Source organism: Panthera onca, chromosome B1, assembly GCF_046562875.1.
Source record: "Panthera onca isolate mPanOnc1 chromosome B1, mPanOnc1 haplotype 2, whole genome shotgun sequence".
Taxonomy (NCBI): Eukaryota; Metazoa; Chordata; class Mammalia; order Carnivora; family Felidae; genus Panthera; species Panthera onca.
The window spans coordinates 72,520,551-72,539,167 of record NC_138342.1 but is presented as its reverse complement, the minus strand read 5'-3'; the positions used below and the strand labels follow the sequence as shown (position 1 = coordinate 72,539,167).

At 37.7% G+C, this 18,617-nt stretch overlaps 1 protein-coding gene across 1 annotated transcript in view; it reads right to left on the bottom strand.

Annotated features, from left to right (window-relative positions):
• Positions 1-2,165: 2,165 nt before the first annotated feature.
• PKD2 (polycystin 2, transient receptor potential cation channel) overlaps positions 2,166-18,617 on the bottom strand; it is a 54,064-nt gene continuing 37,612 nt past the window's right edge. Inside the window, exons 9-15 of the mRNA XM_078445926.2 lie at positions 18,287-18,407; positions 14,349-14,447; positions 11,038-11,159; positions 10,661-10,778; positions 9,402-9,565; positions 4,936-5,083; positions 2,166-4,575 (exon numbers count right to left, since the gene is read on the bottom strand). Coding sequence (XP_078302052.2) covers positions 4,339-4,575; positions 4,936-5,083; positions 9,402-9,565; positions 10,661-10,778; positions 11,038-11,159; positions 14,349-14,447; positions 18,287-18,407 — 1,009 coding nt within the window. The 3' untranslated portion in view covers positions 2,166-4,338. The remainder of the gene's footprint in view (positions 4,576-4,935; positions 5,084-9,401; positions 9,566-10,660; positions 10,779-11,037; positions 11,160-14,348; positions 14,448-18,286; positions 18,408-18,617) is intronic.

Below are 18,617 nucleotides of genomic sequence, written 5' to 3'. Positions count from 1 at the left end.
CAGAATCTATTAGAACTAGTGAAGGAGTTCAACACATGTGCTACATGTAAGATTAATTTATAGAACATTAGTAATTTCCCTTTATATCAGCAGTAACCAACTAGAAAATATAATAGAAGATTCTGTTCACAGTACCAATAAAACCATATTATAAATACATAGGATCATTAAGAAATTTTAAGAAACACTTAAAGGACATTAAAGACGTTCTGAATAAGTGAAGAATTGTTTCTGATAGTGTTAAGATGTCAGTTGTCCCCAAACTAAACAATAAATTCAATGCAATTCAAATTAAATTCCAGTGGGAACTTTTTCTCTGTCCTCCCTCTAATAGGAGCCCACCAAACTTGTTCGAACACTTGCATGGAAAAATAAAGTTTCACAAAAGTAGCTCAGTCAATTTCATAATAAAAAAAAGACCTTACCAAAAAAAAAAAAAAAAAAATTGTTGTGCAAGAATATCCATAGATCAGTTTGCAAAAGGCTAAAGAGTTTATACATGACCCTGAAATGACATCATGAGCCAGTAAGGTAAAGTGACTTATTCAATAAAAAACTGGCTCATTATTTGGAGAAAAATACCTGTGGGCCTTATACAAATTTACTCTTGGGATGTATTAAATGTGAAAGATAAAACTAAGTTTAATAAATAAAAGTTTTTGATCTTACAAAGGTCTCTTTTTTTTTTTATTATAAATTTTTTTTTTTTTCAACGTTTTTTTATTTATTTTTGGGATAGAGAGAGACAGAGCATGAACGGGGGAGGGACAGAGAGAGAGGGAGACACAGAATCGGAAACAGGCTCCAGGCTCCGAGCCATCAGCCCAGAGCCTGACGCGGGGCTCGAACTCACAGACCGCGAGATCGTGACCTGGCTGAAGTCGGACGCTTAACCGACTGCGCCACCCAGGCGCCCCCAAAGGTCTCTTTAAAACCCCAAACACAATAAAGCAAAAAAAAAAAAAAATTTATTTTACTATATAAAAATTAAGGAAATATTGACAAAGTTGTCAGTTGAGACATTAACAAGCAAATATTAACAAGAGTCCAATACTGATAAGGTATTAATATTTAAGCCACGCAAGGAACTTCTGGAAATCAACAAAAAAAGACCATGACCCAATAGAAAAATAAGCAATGAACAAAAACATACTTGTTTCCCATCAGATCAAAGTGTAAGAGTTTCAAGGTTTGAATAGGCAGCTTACCAAAAGGGAAACCCAAATGTTGAACATTTATATGAGGGGATGTTCAACTTTAGGAATTAGGAATCAGAGAAATGCAAAATAAAATGAGACCTCACTTTAAAACCATGCCATTAACAAAAAGCAGGAAGCTGGATGGGACTGATGCTGGTGAGGGGACGTATAAAACTGGTAATCTCATGCATGTAGTGGAATCATGGACGGATGCAGTCATTCCGGAGGGCAACCTGAGAGTTCTGAATAAAATTAAATATTTATAGGCCTGGCACTCAGCAGTCTGACTCCTGTTATATACCCATGGGGGAACTCATGAAAAGTCAACGAGGGAATTAACATTAACGTTCAAAGATTTTGAAATAACAGAAATATTAAAACCAACTATTCACTATAGAAATGCATAAGTAAAATGTGGTTGCACATTAGGGAATACTATACAGTCATCAGAATAACTTAATGAAGGTACATACTGCTGAAGAAGTAATGTGTCAATCATATTTTTTGGACATAAAAGAGAAGATGCCTGTTTCAAAGTCTAAACCTTTAGTAATTAGTCTCATGATACAAGGCAAATTACCCCAGCTGCTTCTACTTAGGAAACAGACAACTATTACATCTGTTATTATACCAAGTCTTTATTAAGAAGTAAAGTGCTCAATATTACACATTAATGAAATTCTCAATTGCCGAGAGACTTGCATATGTAACATCTTCTTAAAATCACAGATATAGAGGGGAAGATGATAGGAGAGGGAAAAGGAGGGAATTCTCCATGACTAAAGAGAAAAAAAAGTATGTAACTTACGGGTAAAAAGAAAGAATTTTGTAAAATCGTACAGGTGAAATGAGAAACAAGATGATAATAAGTACATAAAAAGATTTTCTAGTGACCATAATTAATATATGGCACGTGGTCAATACACATGGATACCACATAATGGCTGCACTTCAAATTGAAGTTTGTACATGTAACAACATGGTACACACACATAAATACGTACACTCAATATCCCTGGAATGCAAACTTCAGTACCTAGTAATAAAGAATTTCATGTAGCATATTCAAAAGAAAGTAAAGATGGAAATAAAGCATGAGAAATAACTATTAAAGAAACCCAATGCATATCACTTCTATAGAAGCCAGCTTAGGCAGGTTTGTTTGCTCAGGCTTTAACTGAAGATTTGACCGACATATTCTATCAATCACGTAAACGACTTAAAGCCAGGCATTCAAACTCAGGCCTCCCTTCTGTTGTTCTCCAAGTCAGAGTTAATTCACCAGCAACGCATTCTCTCTTGCTTGTCCCATTAGCTCTCTCAAAAGGTCACCTCATTCAACACTTTTGAAAAATTAGATTTTTTTATTTTTTATTGAGAAATAATCTCTTCTCTATAAATTTGGTGGGACCCTCTCCTAATGAAAACACAAACAAACAAACAAACCAAAAACTGCTGCAAACTCAAACTGTGGCTGATACGTTCTGATCATGAATGGATTTTCAATACCAGAAATTCCTTCTCATTAAAATTGAGCTCCATTTAGATTATACATTCAAGTTTTGAACTGCTGAATCAGAGTATTTGAGTTCCATATTCTTAAAACAGCATAAAACTCAAACTTCAGTTTTATAATGTTTGCATATGAATTTCAAAACTCCTGTAAATTTTTGTTTCAAACGAACATATCTGCTGAGTTAAAACCCTCAGTACATAATGAAAACATTTAGGAAGTCGGCTTTCCCAGATTAGTTACAACGTTCATTTCAGTTGCAAGTAAATTGAACCATGCGGGAAGAGAATATATGGACGAATCTTTATACTAAACTAATTATAAGAAAAAGTCAAACTGATGGGGCACCTGGGTGGCTCAGTCAGTTAAGCATCTGACTTCGGCTCAGGTCATGATCTCAGGGTTTGTGGGTTCAAGCCCCACATCAGGCTCTGTGCTAACAACAGCTCAGAGCCTGGAACTTGCTCTTGTGCTAATAGCTTGGAGCCTAGAACTTGCTTCAGATTCTGTGTCTCCCTCTCTCTCTGCCCCTCCCCTGCTCATTGTCTGTCTCTCTCTCAAAAATAAACATAAAAAGAAAAAAAAAGAAAGAAAGAAAGAAAAAGTCAAACTGAGTGACAGGGCTCCTTCTAATTTTCCTATGTCATGGCTAGAGATGACATTTTAACCTACAATCAATCTGGTGGTTTGACGCAGCTCATTTTATTTTTTATTTTTTTTTTTAAACGTTTATTTATTATTAAGAGACAGAGAGAGACAGAGCATGAGCATGGGAGGGGCAGAGAGAGAAGGAGACACAGAATCCAAAGCAGGCTCCAGGCTCTGAGCTGTCAGCACAGAGCCCGACACGGGGCTCAAACTCACAGACCGCGAGATCATGACCTGAGCTGAAGTCGGACACTCAACCGACTGAGCCACCCAGGCGCCCCATCACGCAGCTCATTTTAAATGAGAGTGAAAACAGTATGAACAAATGAAACAGTTATTCCCACGGACATGAACTATAATACAATGATAAAAAAGCACAGTATTCAACATGTATCTTCACCATTCATACACATTCTAGCATAATGACTACATACCCATTCCACGGTTCATAGTTCTTTTCCAGCTCATCTTTTGGAAATGTTTGCCCCAGGAAGGTAGTTGAAACAAAGGGTTCCTTTCTTTAAAGCAAGCTATGTTTTATGTCCATAAACCAAGCCCGAGTGGGAAAGAATGCCCCTACTTTCCCTTCACGCACTGGGCAAAAATGACAATACTGATTTTTGTGACTGGAAATAAAACTCAGAAGGCTTTTGACAATTCTCTCCTAGCTTTAAAGGCTACATTGTTGTCCACTGAGAAGACTCATCCATGGTAGCAAGTGGGCAGACCACTCCATGTACTTTACAAAGATTTTTTTTTCTGTACTCAATATTTACATCTAGGTTTCTTATATGAGAAAAAAAAATCTTCTTTGATCCATGGGCAAAGTTTATCTAAAATAAATTAAAGTGCAGAAGAATTAACAGTTGGTCACAAAGACCAGCATCATATGGTGGTCAGGGCATATAAATAGTGTACTTGCTCTGGCCATTCAGGACAGCCCTTTTCCCCTATTAGGAACACACACTAACACACATCTTAGACTTGGATATTGGAACTCCCATTTGCACCTGCGCCTTCTATTCCGTCTGCAGACTGGGAGGAAGAAGGGCGGGAGCTTCTGGGGCGCGGCTGACCATTCAGTCCCACCGGCGTGCCTAAACCATGACTTATCTGGGAAGCTGCATCGTCAGACTCCCAGCGTTCCAACTCTTCCCGCACTAGTCGTTCCATCTGCTCCCTGTGGATTTCACTGTCACGACCCAGTCTTTCATCCTAACAAAGGAAAAAGAGATCAGGATGTTGGGGGTTGGGGGATGCACACTTTTGTACTTAGAAATTGCCTTAGGAAATCAGGGGGCCAAATAATCTGTCAACATTAAATAACACTGGCGATTTATAGCATATATAGCAATTCTCTGAGCTACTGGAGTGACTTTCTGACTTAATTCTACCCTTCAGTGAAGGCAGAACCATCCGAACAGTATTAAGAAAGTAATACCTCCAGACTATCATCTGATCTGCACTGATCTGCAGTTATAGACATCTCAGAAAACCTCTCAGATGAAACACTACAAAATATGACTACCCTGATATTTTCTAGAATCAGTGTTTCTGTGTCAGATGACCACTTACCTCTGCCACCCCATCCAGCAGCCTTCCCAGAACCTCCCTTCTCTTCAGTTTGGCCCGCTCCATGATCTCCAGCTTCACGATCACAGCATCAATCTTGGACACGATGCTGCCGATGGAATGCTCCATTCGGTCCACTCGTCTCACCAGGCTACAGGAAACCACAGGTGAGAGGGGGAAAGCCACCTTGTGTGGTGGGCTGCCTTTTCAGCCCAGCTGGCTTTTCATTTAAAAAAAATTTTTTTTAAACAATTTTTTTTACATTTATTTATTTTATTTTTTAATTTTTTTTTCAACGTTTTTTATTTATTTTTGGGACAGAGACAGACAGAGCATGAACGGGGGAGGGGCAGAGAGAGAAGGAGACACAGAATCGGAAACAGGCTCCAGGCTCCGAGCCATCAGCCTGGGCTCGAACTCACGGACCGCGAGATCGTGACCTGGCTGAAGTCGGACGCTTAACCGACTGCGCCACCCAGGCGCCCCGACATTTATTTATTTTTGAGAGACACGGTGAGACAGTGCATGAGTGGGGGAGGGGCAGAGAGAGGAGACACAGAATCTGAAGCAGAGTCCAGGCTCTGAGCTGCCAGCACAGAGTCCAACACGGAGCTCAAACTCACGAACCGTGAGATGGTGACCAGAGCTGAGTTGGACACTTAACCAACTGAGCCACCCAGGTGCTCCCCAGCTGGCTTTTCAAATGGAAGTGCTAAGATATTTTTCTTAAACAAGATGATAATCAGCAGTCTCAAACTTTAGCTATAAACTCATATATTGCTGATGGGAATGCTAACTGGCACAAATTCTCTGCAAGTCAACATTGTATTAGAAGTCTTATGTATGTTTAGCTTTTATTCAGGTATTCCATTTCTTGAAAATTTTCCGAAGGAAGTAAGTATATGTGTGATTTTTTGGGCTACCAGCATATTCATTAGAGTTCTGCTTATTAATAGTGGTTCACTGAAAAATGGTTACATTAAATAATTAATAGAAAAATTTTCAAATATGTTATTTTCATCTATACAATGGAATTCTATGGAGATACCAGAAATTGTATGGTGATAGAATATTTAATGGAATAGTGGTATTTACAATATATTAAGTAAATAAAGCAGTTAGAAAACACTGTTCACTAGTGATCCCATTATTTTGAATAAAAAAATTTATGTAAATGCTTTAAAAACATAGAAATAGGAGACAATTTCTGGAATGGTGACAGGAGGGCTTTGTAAGCCCTCTCCCAGTGAAACAACCGCCACTGTTGAAAATTATCAAAAAAATTTTTTTCAAAACTCTGGACATTTTCTTAAGGGTACACAGCAAATGAAGAAGCATTTATTTAAGAAAATCCACTGAATTTCAGAGAGTCTGCTCCCTCTCTTTCTCCCCCAGTTCAGCGTGACAAAAGTGCCACTCCAGTTGGGTTAGGCAATGAACACAGGACTCCCACTCCCTTCTACTCCCAGTGGGGGGCTCTGGTATCTCACAGGAAGGGGTGGGCTGCGCAGTTCTCATCCCTGTGCCTCCACCCCCGAATCCATATTGCAGAGGATCTAATCCAGACAAGAGTGGCAGCGAGCTATGAGGCTCTCTTCCTTCACTCATCTGCCAACTATAGGGTGGAGTTTCCATGCCCTGAGAGGCAAGCTGAGAAGACTGAAGGCTGCCATCCCAGCCCAGTGCTTGATTCATGAAACAGGGGTATCACTCTGGGAAGTAGACCACTGTCCCTGCCCCTCTCTCTGAAGCAGTAGCACAGGGGTTTTGCCCAGGGGATAGTCAGGCCACAGAACAGAGAGCTCCAAAGCTTCCCCCCAAGAGAACTGTCTTTATTTGGAACAAAGTGCTAAGCCTAAGAGTGCTTTTGAAAACAATGGAGATTATGGTGATAAACAGTTAAGATGAAGCTGGTCTGCTTTGGAAAATATCAACAAAGAGATACAGATTATTTTAAAGAACAAAATATAAATTCTGGAGCTGAAAAGTACAATAAATGAGATGAAAAAGTCACTTAAGGGTCTCCACAGTAGATCTGAGCTGGCAGTAGAAAGAATCAGCACACTTGAAGATAGATGGATAGAAGCTATGTAATCTGAAGGGCCGAAGAGGAAAAAAGTGAAGAAAAATGTAGGATACCTGTAAGCACCCCAAAAAACACAGGGTAGGAATCCCAGAAGGAAAGGAAAGAAAGCAGCAAAAAAATACTTTAAGACATAATGGTTGAAAACTTCCTAAATGTGATGAAAATATTACACATTGTAGCAGCTTAATGAACTCCAAATAGGATAACTGCAAAGAGATCCACACTCAGATCAGTCAAAATACTGAAAGACAAAGACAAAGAAAAAATCTTGAAAGTATCAGAGAAAAGTGACTCATCATGTATAACACTGAGGTAAGATTGCTAAGGTAAAATTGCTGAGGTTAAGACTGCTAAGATCTTACTGCTAATCTTAGCAGTAAGATTAACAGCTATCTTCTCATCAGAAACAATGGAGACCAGAAAAAAATGAAGGGGAAATAAAAATATTCCCAGATAAAAAAAAAAAACTGAGGGAATTCATGCTAGCAGGCCTGCTTTAGAGTAGCTACTAAAGGAAGTTCTTTAGGCTGACATCAAGTGATCCAGATAGTAATCAGAAGCCACATGAAAAAACGAAGAGCACTGGGTACAGCTAATTATGTAACTATAAAAGGCAGTACAAATTCATGTTTCTTTTCCTTTTTTTCCTCTTAACTGATTTAAAAAGCAATTGTGTAAGACAATATGTACACAATTGTATTGTTGGGCCCATAACATACAGAAATATAATAATATATTTGACAGTAGCAGGACAAAAGAGGGGTAAGAGCAAAGTTGTACTGGAATATGGAAATAACACCAGATGGTAACGTGAACCCACAGGAACGAATGAAGGGAACCAGAAATGGTAAGTAGGAAAAAGAATATAACAAACTCTATAAATATATACTTTCTCTTCTTTCTTGTCTCCTGTAAGAGACCTAAAATTATATGAAGTGATCATTATGACAATGTTGTATTGGATTTGTAACATAGATTAATATGTATAATATGGCACAAAACAGGGGAGGAGTTATATAGGAATATTTCTATATCGCCTTGGATTAAGTTAATATAAATCTGAAGTAGATCCTCATAAATCAATTTGTATATATTACATGCTAGAGCAACTACTAAAAAAAAACTAAAAAATGTAGTGAAAAAATTATTAAAGGAATTAAACTGTAGCTCTAGAAAATATTACTTTATGTAAAAGAAAGCAACAAAGGAGAAAAAGAAGGACAAAAAAAGATATGACACCTACAGAAAATAAAAAATAAGGGACCCCTGAGTGGCTCAGTCAGTTGGGCATCCGACTTTGGCTCAGGTCATGATCTCACAGTTCATGGATTCAAGCCCTGTATCCAGCTGTCTGCTGTAAGCACAGAGCCCACTTTGGATCCTTAGTTCCCCTCTCTCTCTAACCCTCCTCTGCTCACGTGTGTGTACACATCCTCTCTCTCAAAAATAAACATTTAAAAAACAATAAGAAGAAAAATGGTAGTTGTAAGTCCAACTATATTAATGATAACATTAAATGTAAATGAAGTAAATATTCTAATCAAAAGGCAAAGATTACCAGACTGGATGAAAAGACCAGGTCCAGCTATATGCTGTCTACAGGGGACACACCTAAGATTCAAAGATACAAACAGACTGGAAATGAGAACAGAAAAAGGTGTATCATGCAAAAAGCGATGATAAGAAAATTGGAGTTGCTATAGTAATATCAGACAAAAAAGACTTTAAAACAAAAAAAAATTACTAGAGATAAAGTAGGACAGTTTTTAATGAAAACGGGGTCAATCTATTAGAAAGATATACCAGTTATAAACATTTATGCACCTAACAACAGAGTTCCAAAATACACAAAGCAAAACCTTACAGAAATGAAGGAACAATTTAATAATAATAGTTGGAGACTTTAATACCCCACTTTCAAAAAGTAGATGAAACTAGCCAGAACAACAGGAAATAGGAGATTTAAGTAACACTATAAACCAAAGACCTAAAAGACGCCTATAGAACACTCCACTTAACAACAGTAGTACATACATTCTTCTTAGGTGCTCATGGAACATTCTTTGGGATATACCTTGTGCTAGGCCATAAAAACAAAAAACACATGAAAAACAAAAAACATGTAAATGGAGATACAAACACCAAAATTACATTTTGGGTTAGCGGGAATAGGAGAGATCGTAATGTTTTCTTCTATTTATTTGCTAACTTTCCTATAAGGAACATATTACTTCTATTGAAAAAAAAACATTAAAAGTTATAAAAAAAAAAAAGAACCTGATGATTAGTAATGGAAAGAATTAAACTGAGAGAGGTGGGAGAAACTGCTTTATCTCATTTAAACTCTTGTCAACACAAATCCTGCCAATTCCTTTATACTTACACTTGAAACTCTTCATAAGAAACCCCACTGGAGATGCTTCCCCTCCTTCTGGAGCTATGCCCACTGTCTTCATCATCATCCTCCTCAGAGTCATCCAGGCTTCTTGGGAAACTTCGGCTGCTCATGGGACGTGGTAAAGAGCTGTGATCCAGATCCAGATCCTCCTGAAGAACATGGGATCACTGGGTGAGGAGCGAGAACACCCAGTCCCCACAGAGCTTCACTGAGGGCTTGGGCAAATGGCAAATGGGTATGTACCAATTACCTAGGATTTCTTTGTGGCTAACACCAGACTGTGATTCCCACACTTGTAAATTTCATGGATTGGCAAATTTTCAAAACAGGTCTTAATGACCAGCAAGGGACTGCTAACTTGTTTGGACAAGAAAGAACATTAAAAATAGAACAAAGCAGAGAAAAAGGTAGAGGAAGAAATATATTATCACCTTTTCATAAAAGATAACACATTTAATAGCCACAAAGTTGGAAGGATATAATCTTACAGTAAAAATTTTGACTAAATGCAGCCTTGTGAAAGGTGATTTCACTATGCCTGGGGAAGTTTTTCACTTACTGGCACCATTCAGTGGGGCAGAGTTTAGAAACTACTCCTCATAGAGAAGGAACTTTAGAATATAGTATTCACCTGCATTCTCTGTACCTCAATTACAATGGATATTTTTTGGTTCGTTTAACCATTTATTTTTAATGTTAATGTTAAAGCTTTTAGTTATCCTTTCTGATTATAAAAGACCATGTGAGTTTACTTCTAACAGTTTCATAAGAAGTATTCAAATGGAAGGCAGTAGTTAGTTTTGTTTCATTATAAATGTTAAAGAACAATTAGCTTTACATCTCCTGGGAATCTTTTTTCCTTCACTCTCATGGACACAGTGAGGTGTGTGACTATACAGGTTTCCCTTTTGAAGCTGATGGCCAGAAAACTTAGGGCCAGATTTATAGCCCAATCTTTAATCAACATACATGTATTTTTATGGAAGCATTTTTAGCTTCCTAGTCTAGTTTTATATTTCACTTTTGTTTTACCTCATTTTTTCATTTTGATTGTTTTACACTGATGCCAACTTATTGCATTTTTACATATTATTATGTTATATATCCTTTTTAGAATAAGCTGGGCATTACAACATGAATTGAGACAGAGAGAGGAGAAAGACTCTCAGTAATCCATGACTTAGCATGGTGTCTGAAACACTGTGGGTACTGAATCAAATCATGTTCTCCTAAATGAGACCCACCCTCTCTTTTTCCAAGTCGTCTCTCATCTGTTGATGTTCATGTTCGGTCAGTTCTTGATCTCCATCTTGGTCGTATTTTGTGAATATTGCCTCAATCTCTGCATCAGTATGGCCCTTCCTGAAATTATTGAGAGGTTACAGATGAAATCACTTGTGTACATAGTACAGTGCAAACAAAGGGACATCAAAATGCAGGAATAAAGGAGAAATTGCTGAATCAGGGCCAGCTCTTCTCTTATTAATATGTGCCAGAAAGACACCTACTCTGAAAAAAGAGCATCTCTATGAGTAAGTGGTTGGGCCAAAAATATCCTTATCACCAAGAACTTATCTTTCCATTAAGAATTTCCCTGGGCCTCAGAAAGAGTGATTCTTACCCTTTGAGATCTTGTCGAAGTTCATCAAAGTTTAACTTGCCTCCGCCTTGCCTCAGACTCTCAGAAATGTCATCCACGGTATTTTTTTTCAGTTTTAGTTTGACCAAGGCTTTATGGTAGCCCTGTTGAAAAGATTTGGTTTAGTTTATTCTCTTTTTACATGCACTTTACCATCCATTTAGAGTAGTAACTAACTACCTGTGCAGACCTTGCTCTGCATGGTAGTTGCAGGATTATAAAAATGACCATGCAAGCCTGAACTATGTGAAGTGATGTTAATAATCAACAGGAAAAATTATGATTGCTCCGTGACCTTTAAAACCTTTTATGAGGGGCACCTGGCTGTCACAGTCAGAAGAACTTGCAAGTTTTGACCGTGGGGTCATGTGTTTAAGCCCTGTGTTGGGTGTGGGGATTAATTAAACAAACAAACTTAAAAAAACAACTTTTTTGAACAAATCAGGAGACTACAGATGCTGGAGAGGATGTGGAGAAACGGGAACCCTCTTGCACTGTTGGTGGGAATGCAAATTGGTGCAGCCGCTCTGGAAAGCAGTGTGGAGGTTCCTCAGAAAATTAAAAATAGACCTACCCTATGACCCAGCAATAGCACTGCTAGGAATTTACCCAAGGGATACAGGAGTGTTGATGCATAGGGGCACTTGTACCCCAATGTTTATAGCAGCACTCTCAACAATAGCCAAATTATGGAAAGAGCCTAAATGTCCATCAACTGATGAATGGATAAAGAAATTGTGGTTTATATACACAATGGAATACTACGTGGCAATGAGAAAGAATGAAATCTGGCCTTTTGTAGCAATGTGGATGGAACTGGAGAGTGTGATGCTAAGTGAAATAAGCCATACAGAGAAAGACAGATACCATATGGTTTCACTCTTATGTGGATCCTGAGAAACTTAACAGAAACCCATGGGGGAGGGGAAGGAAAAAAAAAAAAAAAGAGGTTAGAGTGGGAGAGAGCCAAAGCATAAGAGACTGTTAAAAACTGAGAACAAACTGAGGGTTGATGGGGGGTGGGAGGGAGGGGAGGGTGGGGGATGGGTGTTGAGGAGGGCACCTTTTGGGATGAGCACTGGGTGTTGTATGGAAACCAATTTGACAATAAATTTCATATATTGGGAAAAAAAACACAACTTTTTATCAAAGCATTAAAATTTTCTTGGTGTTGGTTATAAACTTATTAGGAAAATTTTAAAAACAGTAAAGTGAATATTTATTTGGTACACTGAAATTTAAAACCTCAGAAACACTGAAAATTAAAATGTTTTATTTCTTTGTAAAAAAATTATCCAGACTAGTCTGAACAGCACATGCCTTCTTCCTGTATAACATATGATATGGAGTAAGCATCTTTTCTATGTCTTGGGGAGCTTTCATAATCTTTTCTTAATATGGGTCAGCTCCCAACATTTTATCCTTTGCATTTTCCATGTCATATCTCCAAGAATTCCTTTAATGTGAAGTTGTTTGTCAGTGTCACTTCCTTGAAGACATTGTCAGCCTTTTCCTCATAACCACTGCCCTCATTCATGTTGATAAATGTGCTTCACTAAGCTCTTTGACTGTATATCTGTCTATCCATTGATATTCAAGACCTTGAAGGGTAGTAATGTCAACATTTCCACGCCCAGCTACATAGCCTAGAAATCTGTTACACTGGTTTTGAATTTCACTTTCAGTGTTGTCATTCTTTGTTTCTTTGCTATGCTTTCATCTTTGCTGGCCCATTCTCCTTTTCCATCACGCATTCTTGCAAAATGTCACATGGGTTTTCCACGGGGAGATACAGAAGCAACACAACTACATGTTCTGTGCCTGAACTGAACAGCAGATGCTCAGGGACCAATCCTAGACTTTGTAAGAAGTGATGTTATGCTCACCAGTTATGATACACATCTGTTACTTATGTAATGATTTGTAGACTGAAGAGCCAGCAGTGAAGTTTATAGTCATGCTATTACAGTTAATATACTGTGATAACTAAGATATTCTGTGAGAATTGCAAGTTTGTACTTCTATACTATTATTCATAGTCAATATACTGTGATAACTGATATATGAACTGCATTGAGAGGCTGGTGTTATTTAACTGAACTAATTGAAATCTGTGCATACCAAAACCAGAGCGCAAAGTAAGGACTGCTTGGATATACTTTGGAGATTTGCTAACGTGTAATAAGCTGTTGTTGCAAAATTCAGGATAACACACATCTTAGGTCCCATGGAAGGGACTTTGTTTTAAGAACTGGAAGTTCTCTGTTCAAACAGGACAGACAACATAGTCCTATGACTTGAACCAACAGAAAAAGATCAGTCAAGGAGCCACTGGTATCTTAGCAAAATGATGTTAGGGAACAAGCTGTGTACTTCAGATGTAGTTATTTGTTGTTGCTTAAGTTTTATACTTTAGACCAAATACAGAAGTCACATTGAAAAGAACAAAGTTACCCAGCTTTCCTGTCCTGCCCTTCCATTTAACAATTAACTTCCTGAGAGGGTGCGTGCTTAAGTGAAAGTCCTCAGACCCTTAGGCTGTGGCCTGATGCCATGGACAGTTTTCCTTTGACTATTTAAAAACTTCTCTGGAAGATCAAGGGTAAAGGGTGGACTACAAAATATTTGTTTCTAAACTTTTTTTTCTCCTTTTAAATTGTATTTGAGATAGAAAAAAGCAGAGACGTCTTCATATTTTTCTCTTCCAATTTATTCTGAATTCTGGAACTGCAAGTGAGAGCCACCTGGAGGTGTTGTCAAAATAAGTGAAGGTGATGAAGCCAGTAGCTCAGCTCTCAAGAGTTGAAAGAGATTGTTGAGAATTTAATTCTAGGGCGTTTACGGGTTCCCAGAATTTAAGTCCAAGTTAACAGCATACCGATCTCTAGCTCTGAGACAGAGAACTTTTTTTTTTTAATTTTTTTTTTTTTTAACGTTTATTTACTTTTGAGACAGAGAGAGACAGAGGATGAATGGGGGAGGGTCAGAGAGAGAGAGAGAGGGAGACACAGAATCTGAAACAGGCTCCAGGCTCTGAGCTGTCAGCACAGAGCCCGATGCGGGGCTCGAACTCAAGAGCCGTGAGATCGTGACCTGAGCCGAAGTCGGACGCTTAACCGACTGAGCCACCCAGGCGCCCCGACAGAGAACTTTTAAATCATTCCTGAAATGTAGCAATCTACTCTTTATTTTAACAATGACAATGGATCAGTGTTGCTGTGGAAATCTGGCTGAAACAATGCTCATTATATGTAGAGGATGAAAACAATTCTGAGAATTAGGGCTTGTCATACCTTTCTGATAAGATCTGAGAGTTCCATTTCAGCTTTCTGCTGGGCCAAATCAGATTTAACTTCGGAGTAAGTATCATTGATGATGGCCAAAAACATATTCTGTTTGTAAATCAAAGGAAAGTTGAGATTAAAGAAGAAACCTAAATATACTTTCTAAACATCAATCCAAAATTTGACATATGTATTTTTGTTCAGTTTTTTTTTTAAGTAATCTGATGTCTTAAGAAGTCATAAATTAATAGTTTTGCTGTTATATTCTTTGGGAAAATTGTTTTTTCCATTAAGTCATGCCAAAGGAAAATGCAATATATTTTCTTACTTACAAACCATATATTGTGATACATTTTGCAAAAAAAGATAAGAATGAAATACAACAAAATATTGATGTATTTACTGATGGATGGTGGTATTACTCTATTTTATTATTTTTGCTTGTCTATGTTCTCTACATTTTTTTATTTGACATAAATTATTAGAAATTTAGAACTCTACACAGTTCTTCAAATTACAACAATCAATACAGACAAGTGGAATCCTATGCTTATTCCAAATGTTGTTATATATTACTTGAGATTTACAGACCATGTTTTGAAGAGTTAAAAAAAGATCTTTCCAAATAGAAATACAGTAGGCTTCACAGAAGAGGGTCAAGAAAAGCTTAGTGAAAAAGACAAAGACTTTGGAGTCAAGCACATTAGGGTTTCAGTCTTAGCACTGCCAAGACTATATTGTTCAAATTTTCTAATCTTTAGGGGTGCCTGGGTGGCTCAGTCAGTTAAGTGTCCAACTTCGGCTCAGGTCATGATCTCATGGTTTGTGAGTTTGAGCCCTGCCTCAGGCTCTGTGCTGACAGCTCCGAGCCTGGAGCCTGCTTCTGATTCTGTGACTCCCTCTTTGTCTGCCCCTCCCCTGTCTCTCTCTGTCTCTCAAAAATGAATAAAAACATTAAAATTTTTTTTCTAATCTTTATTTTAAAATTTATTTATTCTTGCATTAATAAAGTGGAAGAAATAATACTACAGATTTTTATAAGAATTAATGAGATAATCTATGTAAAAGTACTTAGGACAGGACCTAATGCATGGTAAGTGCTACATATTTATAGCTATTATTATTCAGTGACGGTTAGTTCATTTTCCTAACTTTTCCTCTCCCGAGGATAATGGTTTGTATTTCCAACAGGTTTTTCTTGAAGCACCACACCCAACTGATCCAGTCCTTCTTTAACACGCTCTTCCTTCACTTTTCCGTTTTGACACATAACTGGTTTGAACTCAGAGTTGTGTATTTGATTATGTCTGTTTTCCCCACAAATCTGTGGAATTTTCATGAGGGCAGAGCTGGTCTTACTTTCCTTACCACTGTACCCCCAGTACATAGCAGCTTGCCTGGAAATAGTGGCTCGGCAAATATTTATTGAATAATGGATGAATGAACAAATGGGAGCTCTATTATTGTAATGGGCTACTAAACCATTGCAAGTTAAGGAGGAACACTGTTTAAGATTCTGTAGCAGAAATGAGAATAAAATATAAAATGCATGTAAGTTCGTGGCTTAATGTTTAATTCCGAGCACAGACCTTTGCATTTGGAGCAACATTCCCACCTTCTCCCTCCCAACCCAGGCAACTAATGTTCTCTTTTTAAAAGTTTCCAAATGGCTGTTAGCTAATGCCTGCAAATATCTTAGGTGTAGGGTTAAAGGGTGGGTCCTCTGAAGAGATTTTTAAAAAACCGAAAGTGGCTGAGAAAGACTACTGAAAGTGTGGGGAGAGGAAGCCCCCCTCCTCTCCACCCTGTCTCAGAAGGTTTGCTTAATTGTGCAATCAGAGGTCTTTTCCTGGTGATGACAGGATTTTGCTTCCTGGCTCATTTGGGCCACTTCTCACCACGGTAGCTTCTTTTACAGCCAGGGCAATAAATTAACACCCGGCAGTCATCACAGAAAAATGGCCAACCCTGCACTCGGCTTGTCATTTCTTTAAAGAAAAATCTGTATTGACTGTAACTCCCCACCTCTCTCTGGGGGAGTGAGGGGTAGAGGAGTGGAGTTCAGGGAGAGCAATTCCTTTTTGTGTAACAGCACAAAAAATTACTTTAGTATAAAGACAGAAGCTAAACGCTTCTTTTCATGTTCTAGTGACTGATTTGACGAAATGACTGAACAATTGCAGGGCACTGCCTACCAGAAGACAACATTCAAACAAGTCCACATTTGACCATTTCAAATTGCCACAGGTATGTTCCTCATTTGGCAGAAGGACACACAAAGAAAACTTAGGTGGCCAGCAGTTAACGAAAGGGTCCACTGCAGAGCTCTCAATTCCTGGTTTTTGTTTTCCTAGTAGAGATTTGGGGATTCAGATGCTCCAGAATCCAAAGTACTACCAATATTAGAGATGAAAAAGGCTTACTGTTCCATTTTTTTCTTTAACATATGATAGAAAAAAGAAACTAGAGAGGCTTAACTTTAAAACTAATAACACATTTGTGCAAGATACAAATGGACTTGCGTGATATTGCTGACTCTTTCAATCCTACCAAGGTAGATCTAATACTCAATCTGTAAATAACCACTAAATGCTTGGACCAACTTTGGGAATATTACGCTGAATTACTGAACTTTACACAAAGGATCTTATAAAATTTATTGAAAATGGAGACAATTTTGTTGTTTTCTTATGATGGTGATTAATGTAAGGAAAGACTTAAATATTAGGGTTTGGATAAAGAACACCCACCGCTGGGGTGCCTGGATGGCTCAGTCCGTTAAGCACCGTACTCTTGATCTCAGCTCAGGTCATGATCTCTTGGTTACTGAGTTCAAAGCCCTGCGTTAGGCTCTGTGCCGACAGCCTGGAGCCTGTTTTGAATTCTGTCTCTCCCTCTCTCTGCCCCTCCCTCCTTCTCTCTCTGTCTCTCAAAATAAATAAATAAACTTAAAAAAAAAATTTTTTTTCAATGGTTATTTATTTTTGAGAGAAAGATGGAGTGCAAGCAGGGGAGGTGCAGAGAGAGAGGGAGGCACAGAATCCGAAGCAGGCTTCAGGTTCTGTGCTGTCAGCACAGAGCCTGATGCAGGGCTCGAACTCATGGATGGCGAGATTATGACCTGAGCCAAAGTTGGATGCTCAACCGACTGAGCCACCCAGGCACCCCAAATAAATAAACTTAAAAAAAAACACCCACTGCCTAGGTTAAGCTAACTTAAATGAATAATTACTCAGTAAAATATGTAAATGTTAAGATGGAGAACAAAATGCCTTTTAAAAAATATTAATTAACTTAGGGTCAAAATGTTAAAAATGTTCATTTGTACCAAATCAAGAGAATGAAAAGTTATTTTTGAAAGTAACTTTTAAAGCAATTTCTATCCATTGTTAGCTAGTTTTAAATTTAAAATTTGAATACTCTCTGTGGGCAGTCTCTAGATGTGTTAAATATAAGTAATTCAAGACAAAGTATCTTAAGCTTGACAAGCAATAATTAACTCATATATTACTCTTGACATCCTGGATCTAGCTTGCTTTGTCAGTTCCTATTTCTTTTTTTTTAAACAAAAGAGGAAAAAGAGGAATGAAAAGTCATGCTAGCAAGTGATCACGAAAGTGCTGACATCTGTGTTAAAAAAGGCTGTAAATATGTAAGTAGTCTACTTTTTAGGCAAAGCATTATTTTAGGTGACTTTATCAATTTGCATGTGACCTAATTTTTTTTTACATTGAATAGACATATATATGGATAAATGAAAGACAATGCAAAAGATTATTTGGTGGCGACTTAAAACTGAATCAATGAGAAGTAAAATAAAATATGTATTCTCATCTACAGTTTTTCCTGAGTCTTTTAAAAAATAAGGACTCTAGAGCATGAGAGAAAAAGGAAGATGGTGATTTATGAAGTTTAAATCACCTCACTGTAAACAAAAGTGTACATACCAAAAGAATGAAGAACATAAAGAACACAAATGTAGTGAAATAAATTGGTCCCAAAACTCGATTAGCTTCCTCAATCTCTGCGAAGTTGATATCACCCAAAATGATACGGAATTGAGTGAAGCTATAAAAACAAAACAAAACAAAACACTACAATACAAAAACAAAGACTGTTCAGCATTGATGTAACATTTCCTAAAGATGATTTCACACTTTTGGACCTCTTTATCAGTGTGCACAGCTGCCAGATAATAGAAAATTGTCAGTCTCCTTGGAAAATTCTTGCTAATGCTAACTATTCGAGCAATTGAAGCTTTCTGGGATAAAAATCATA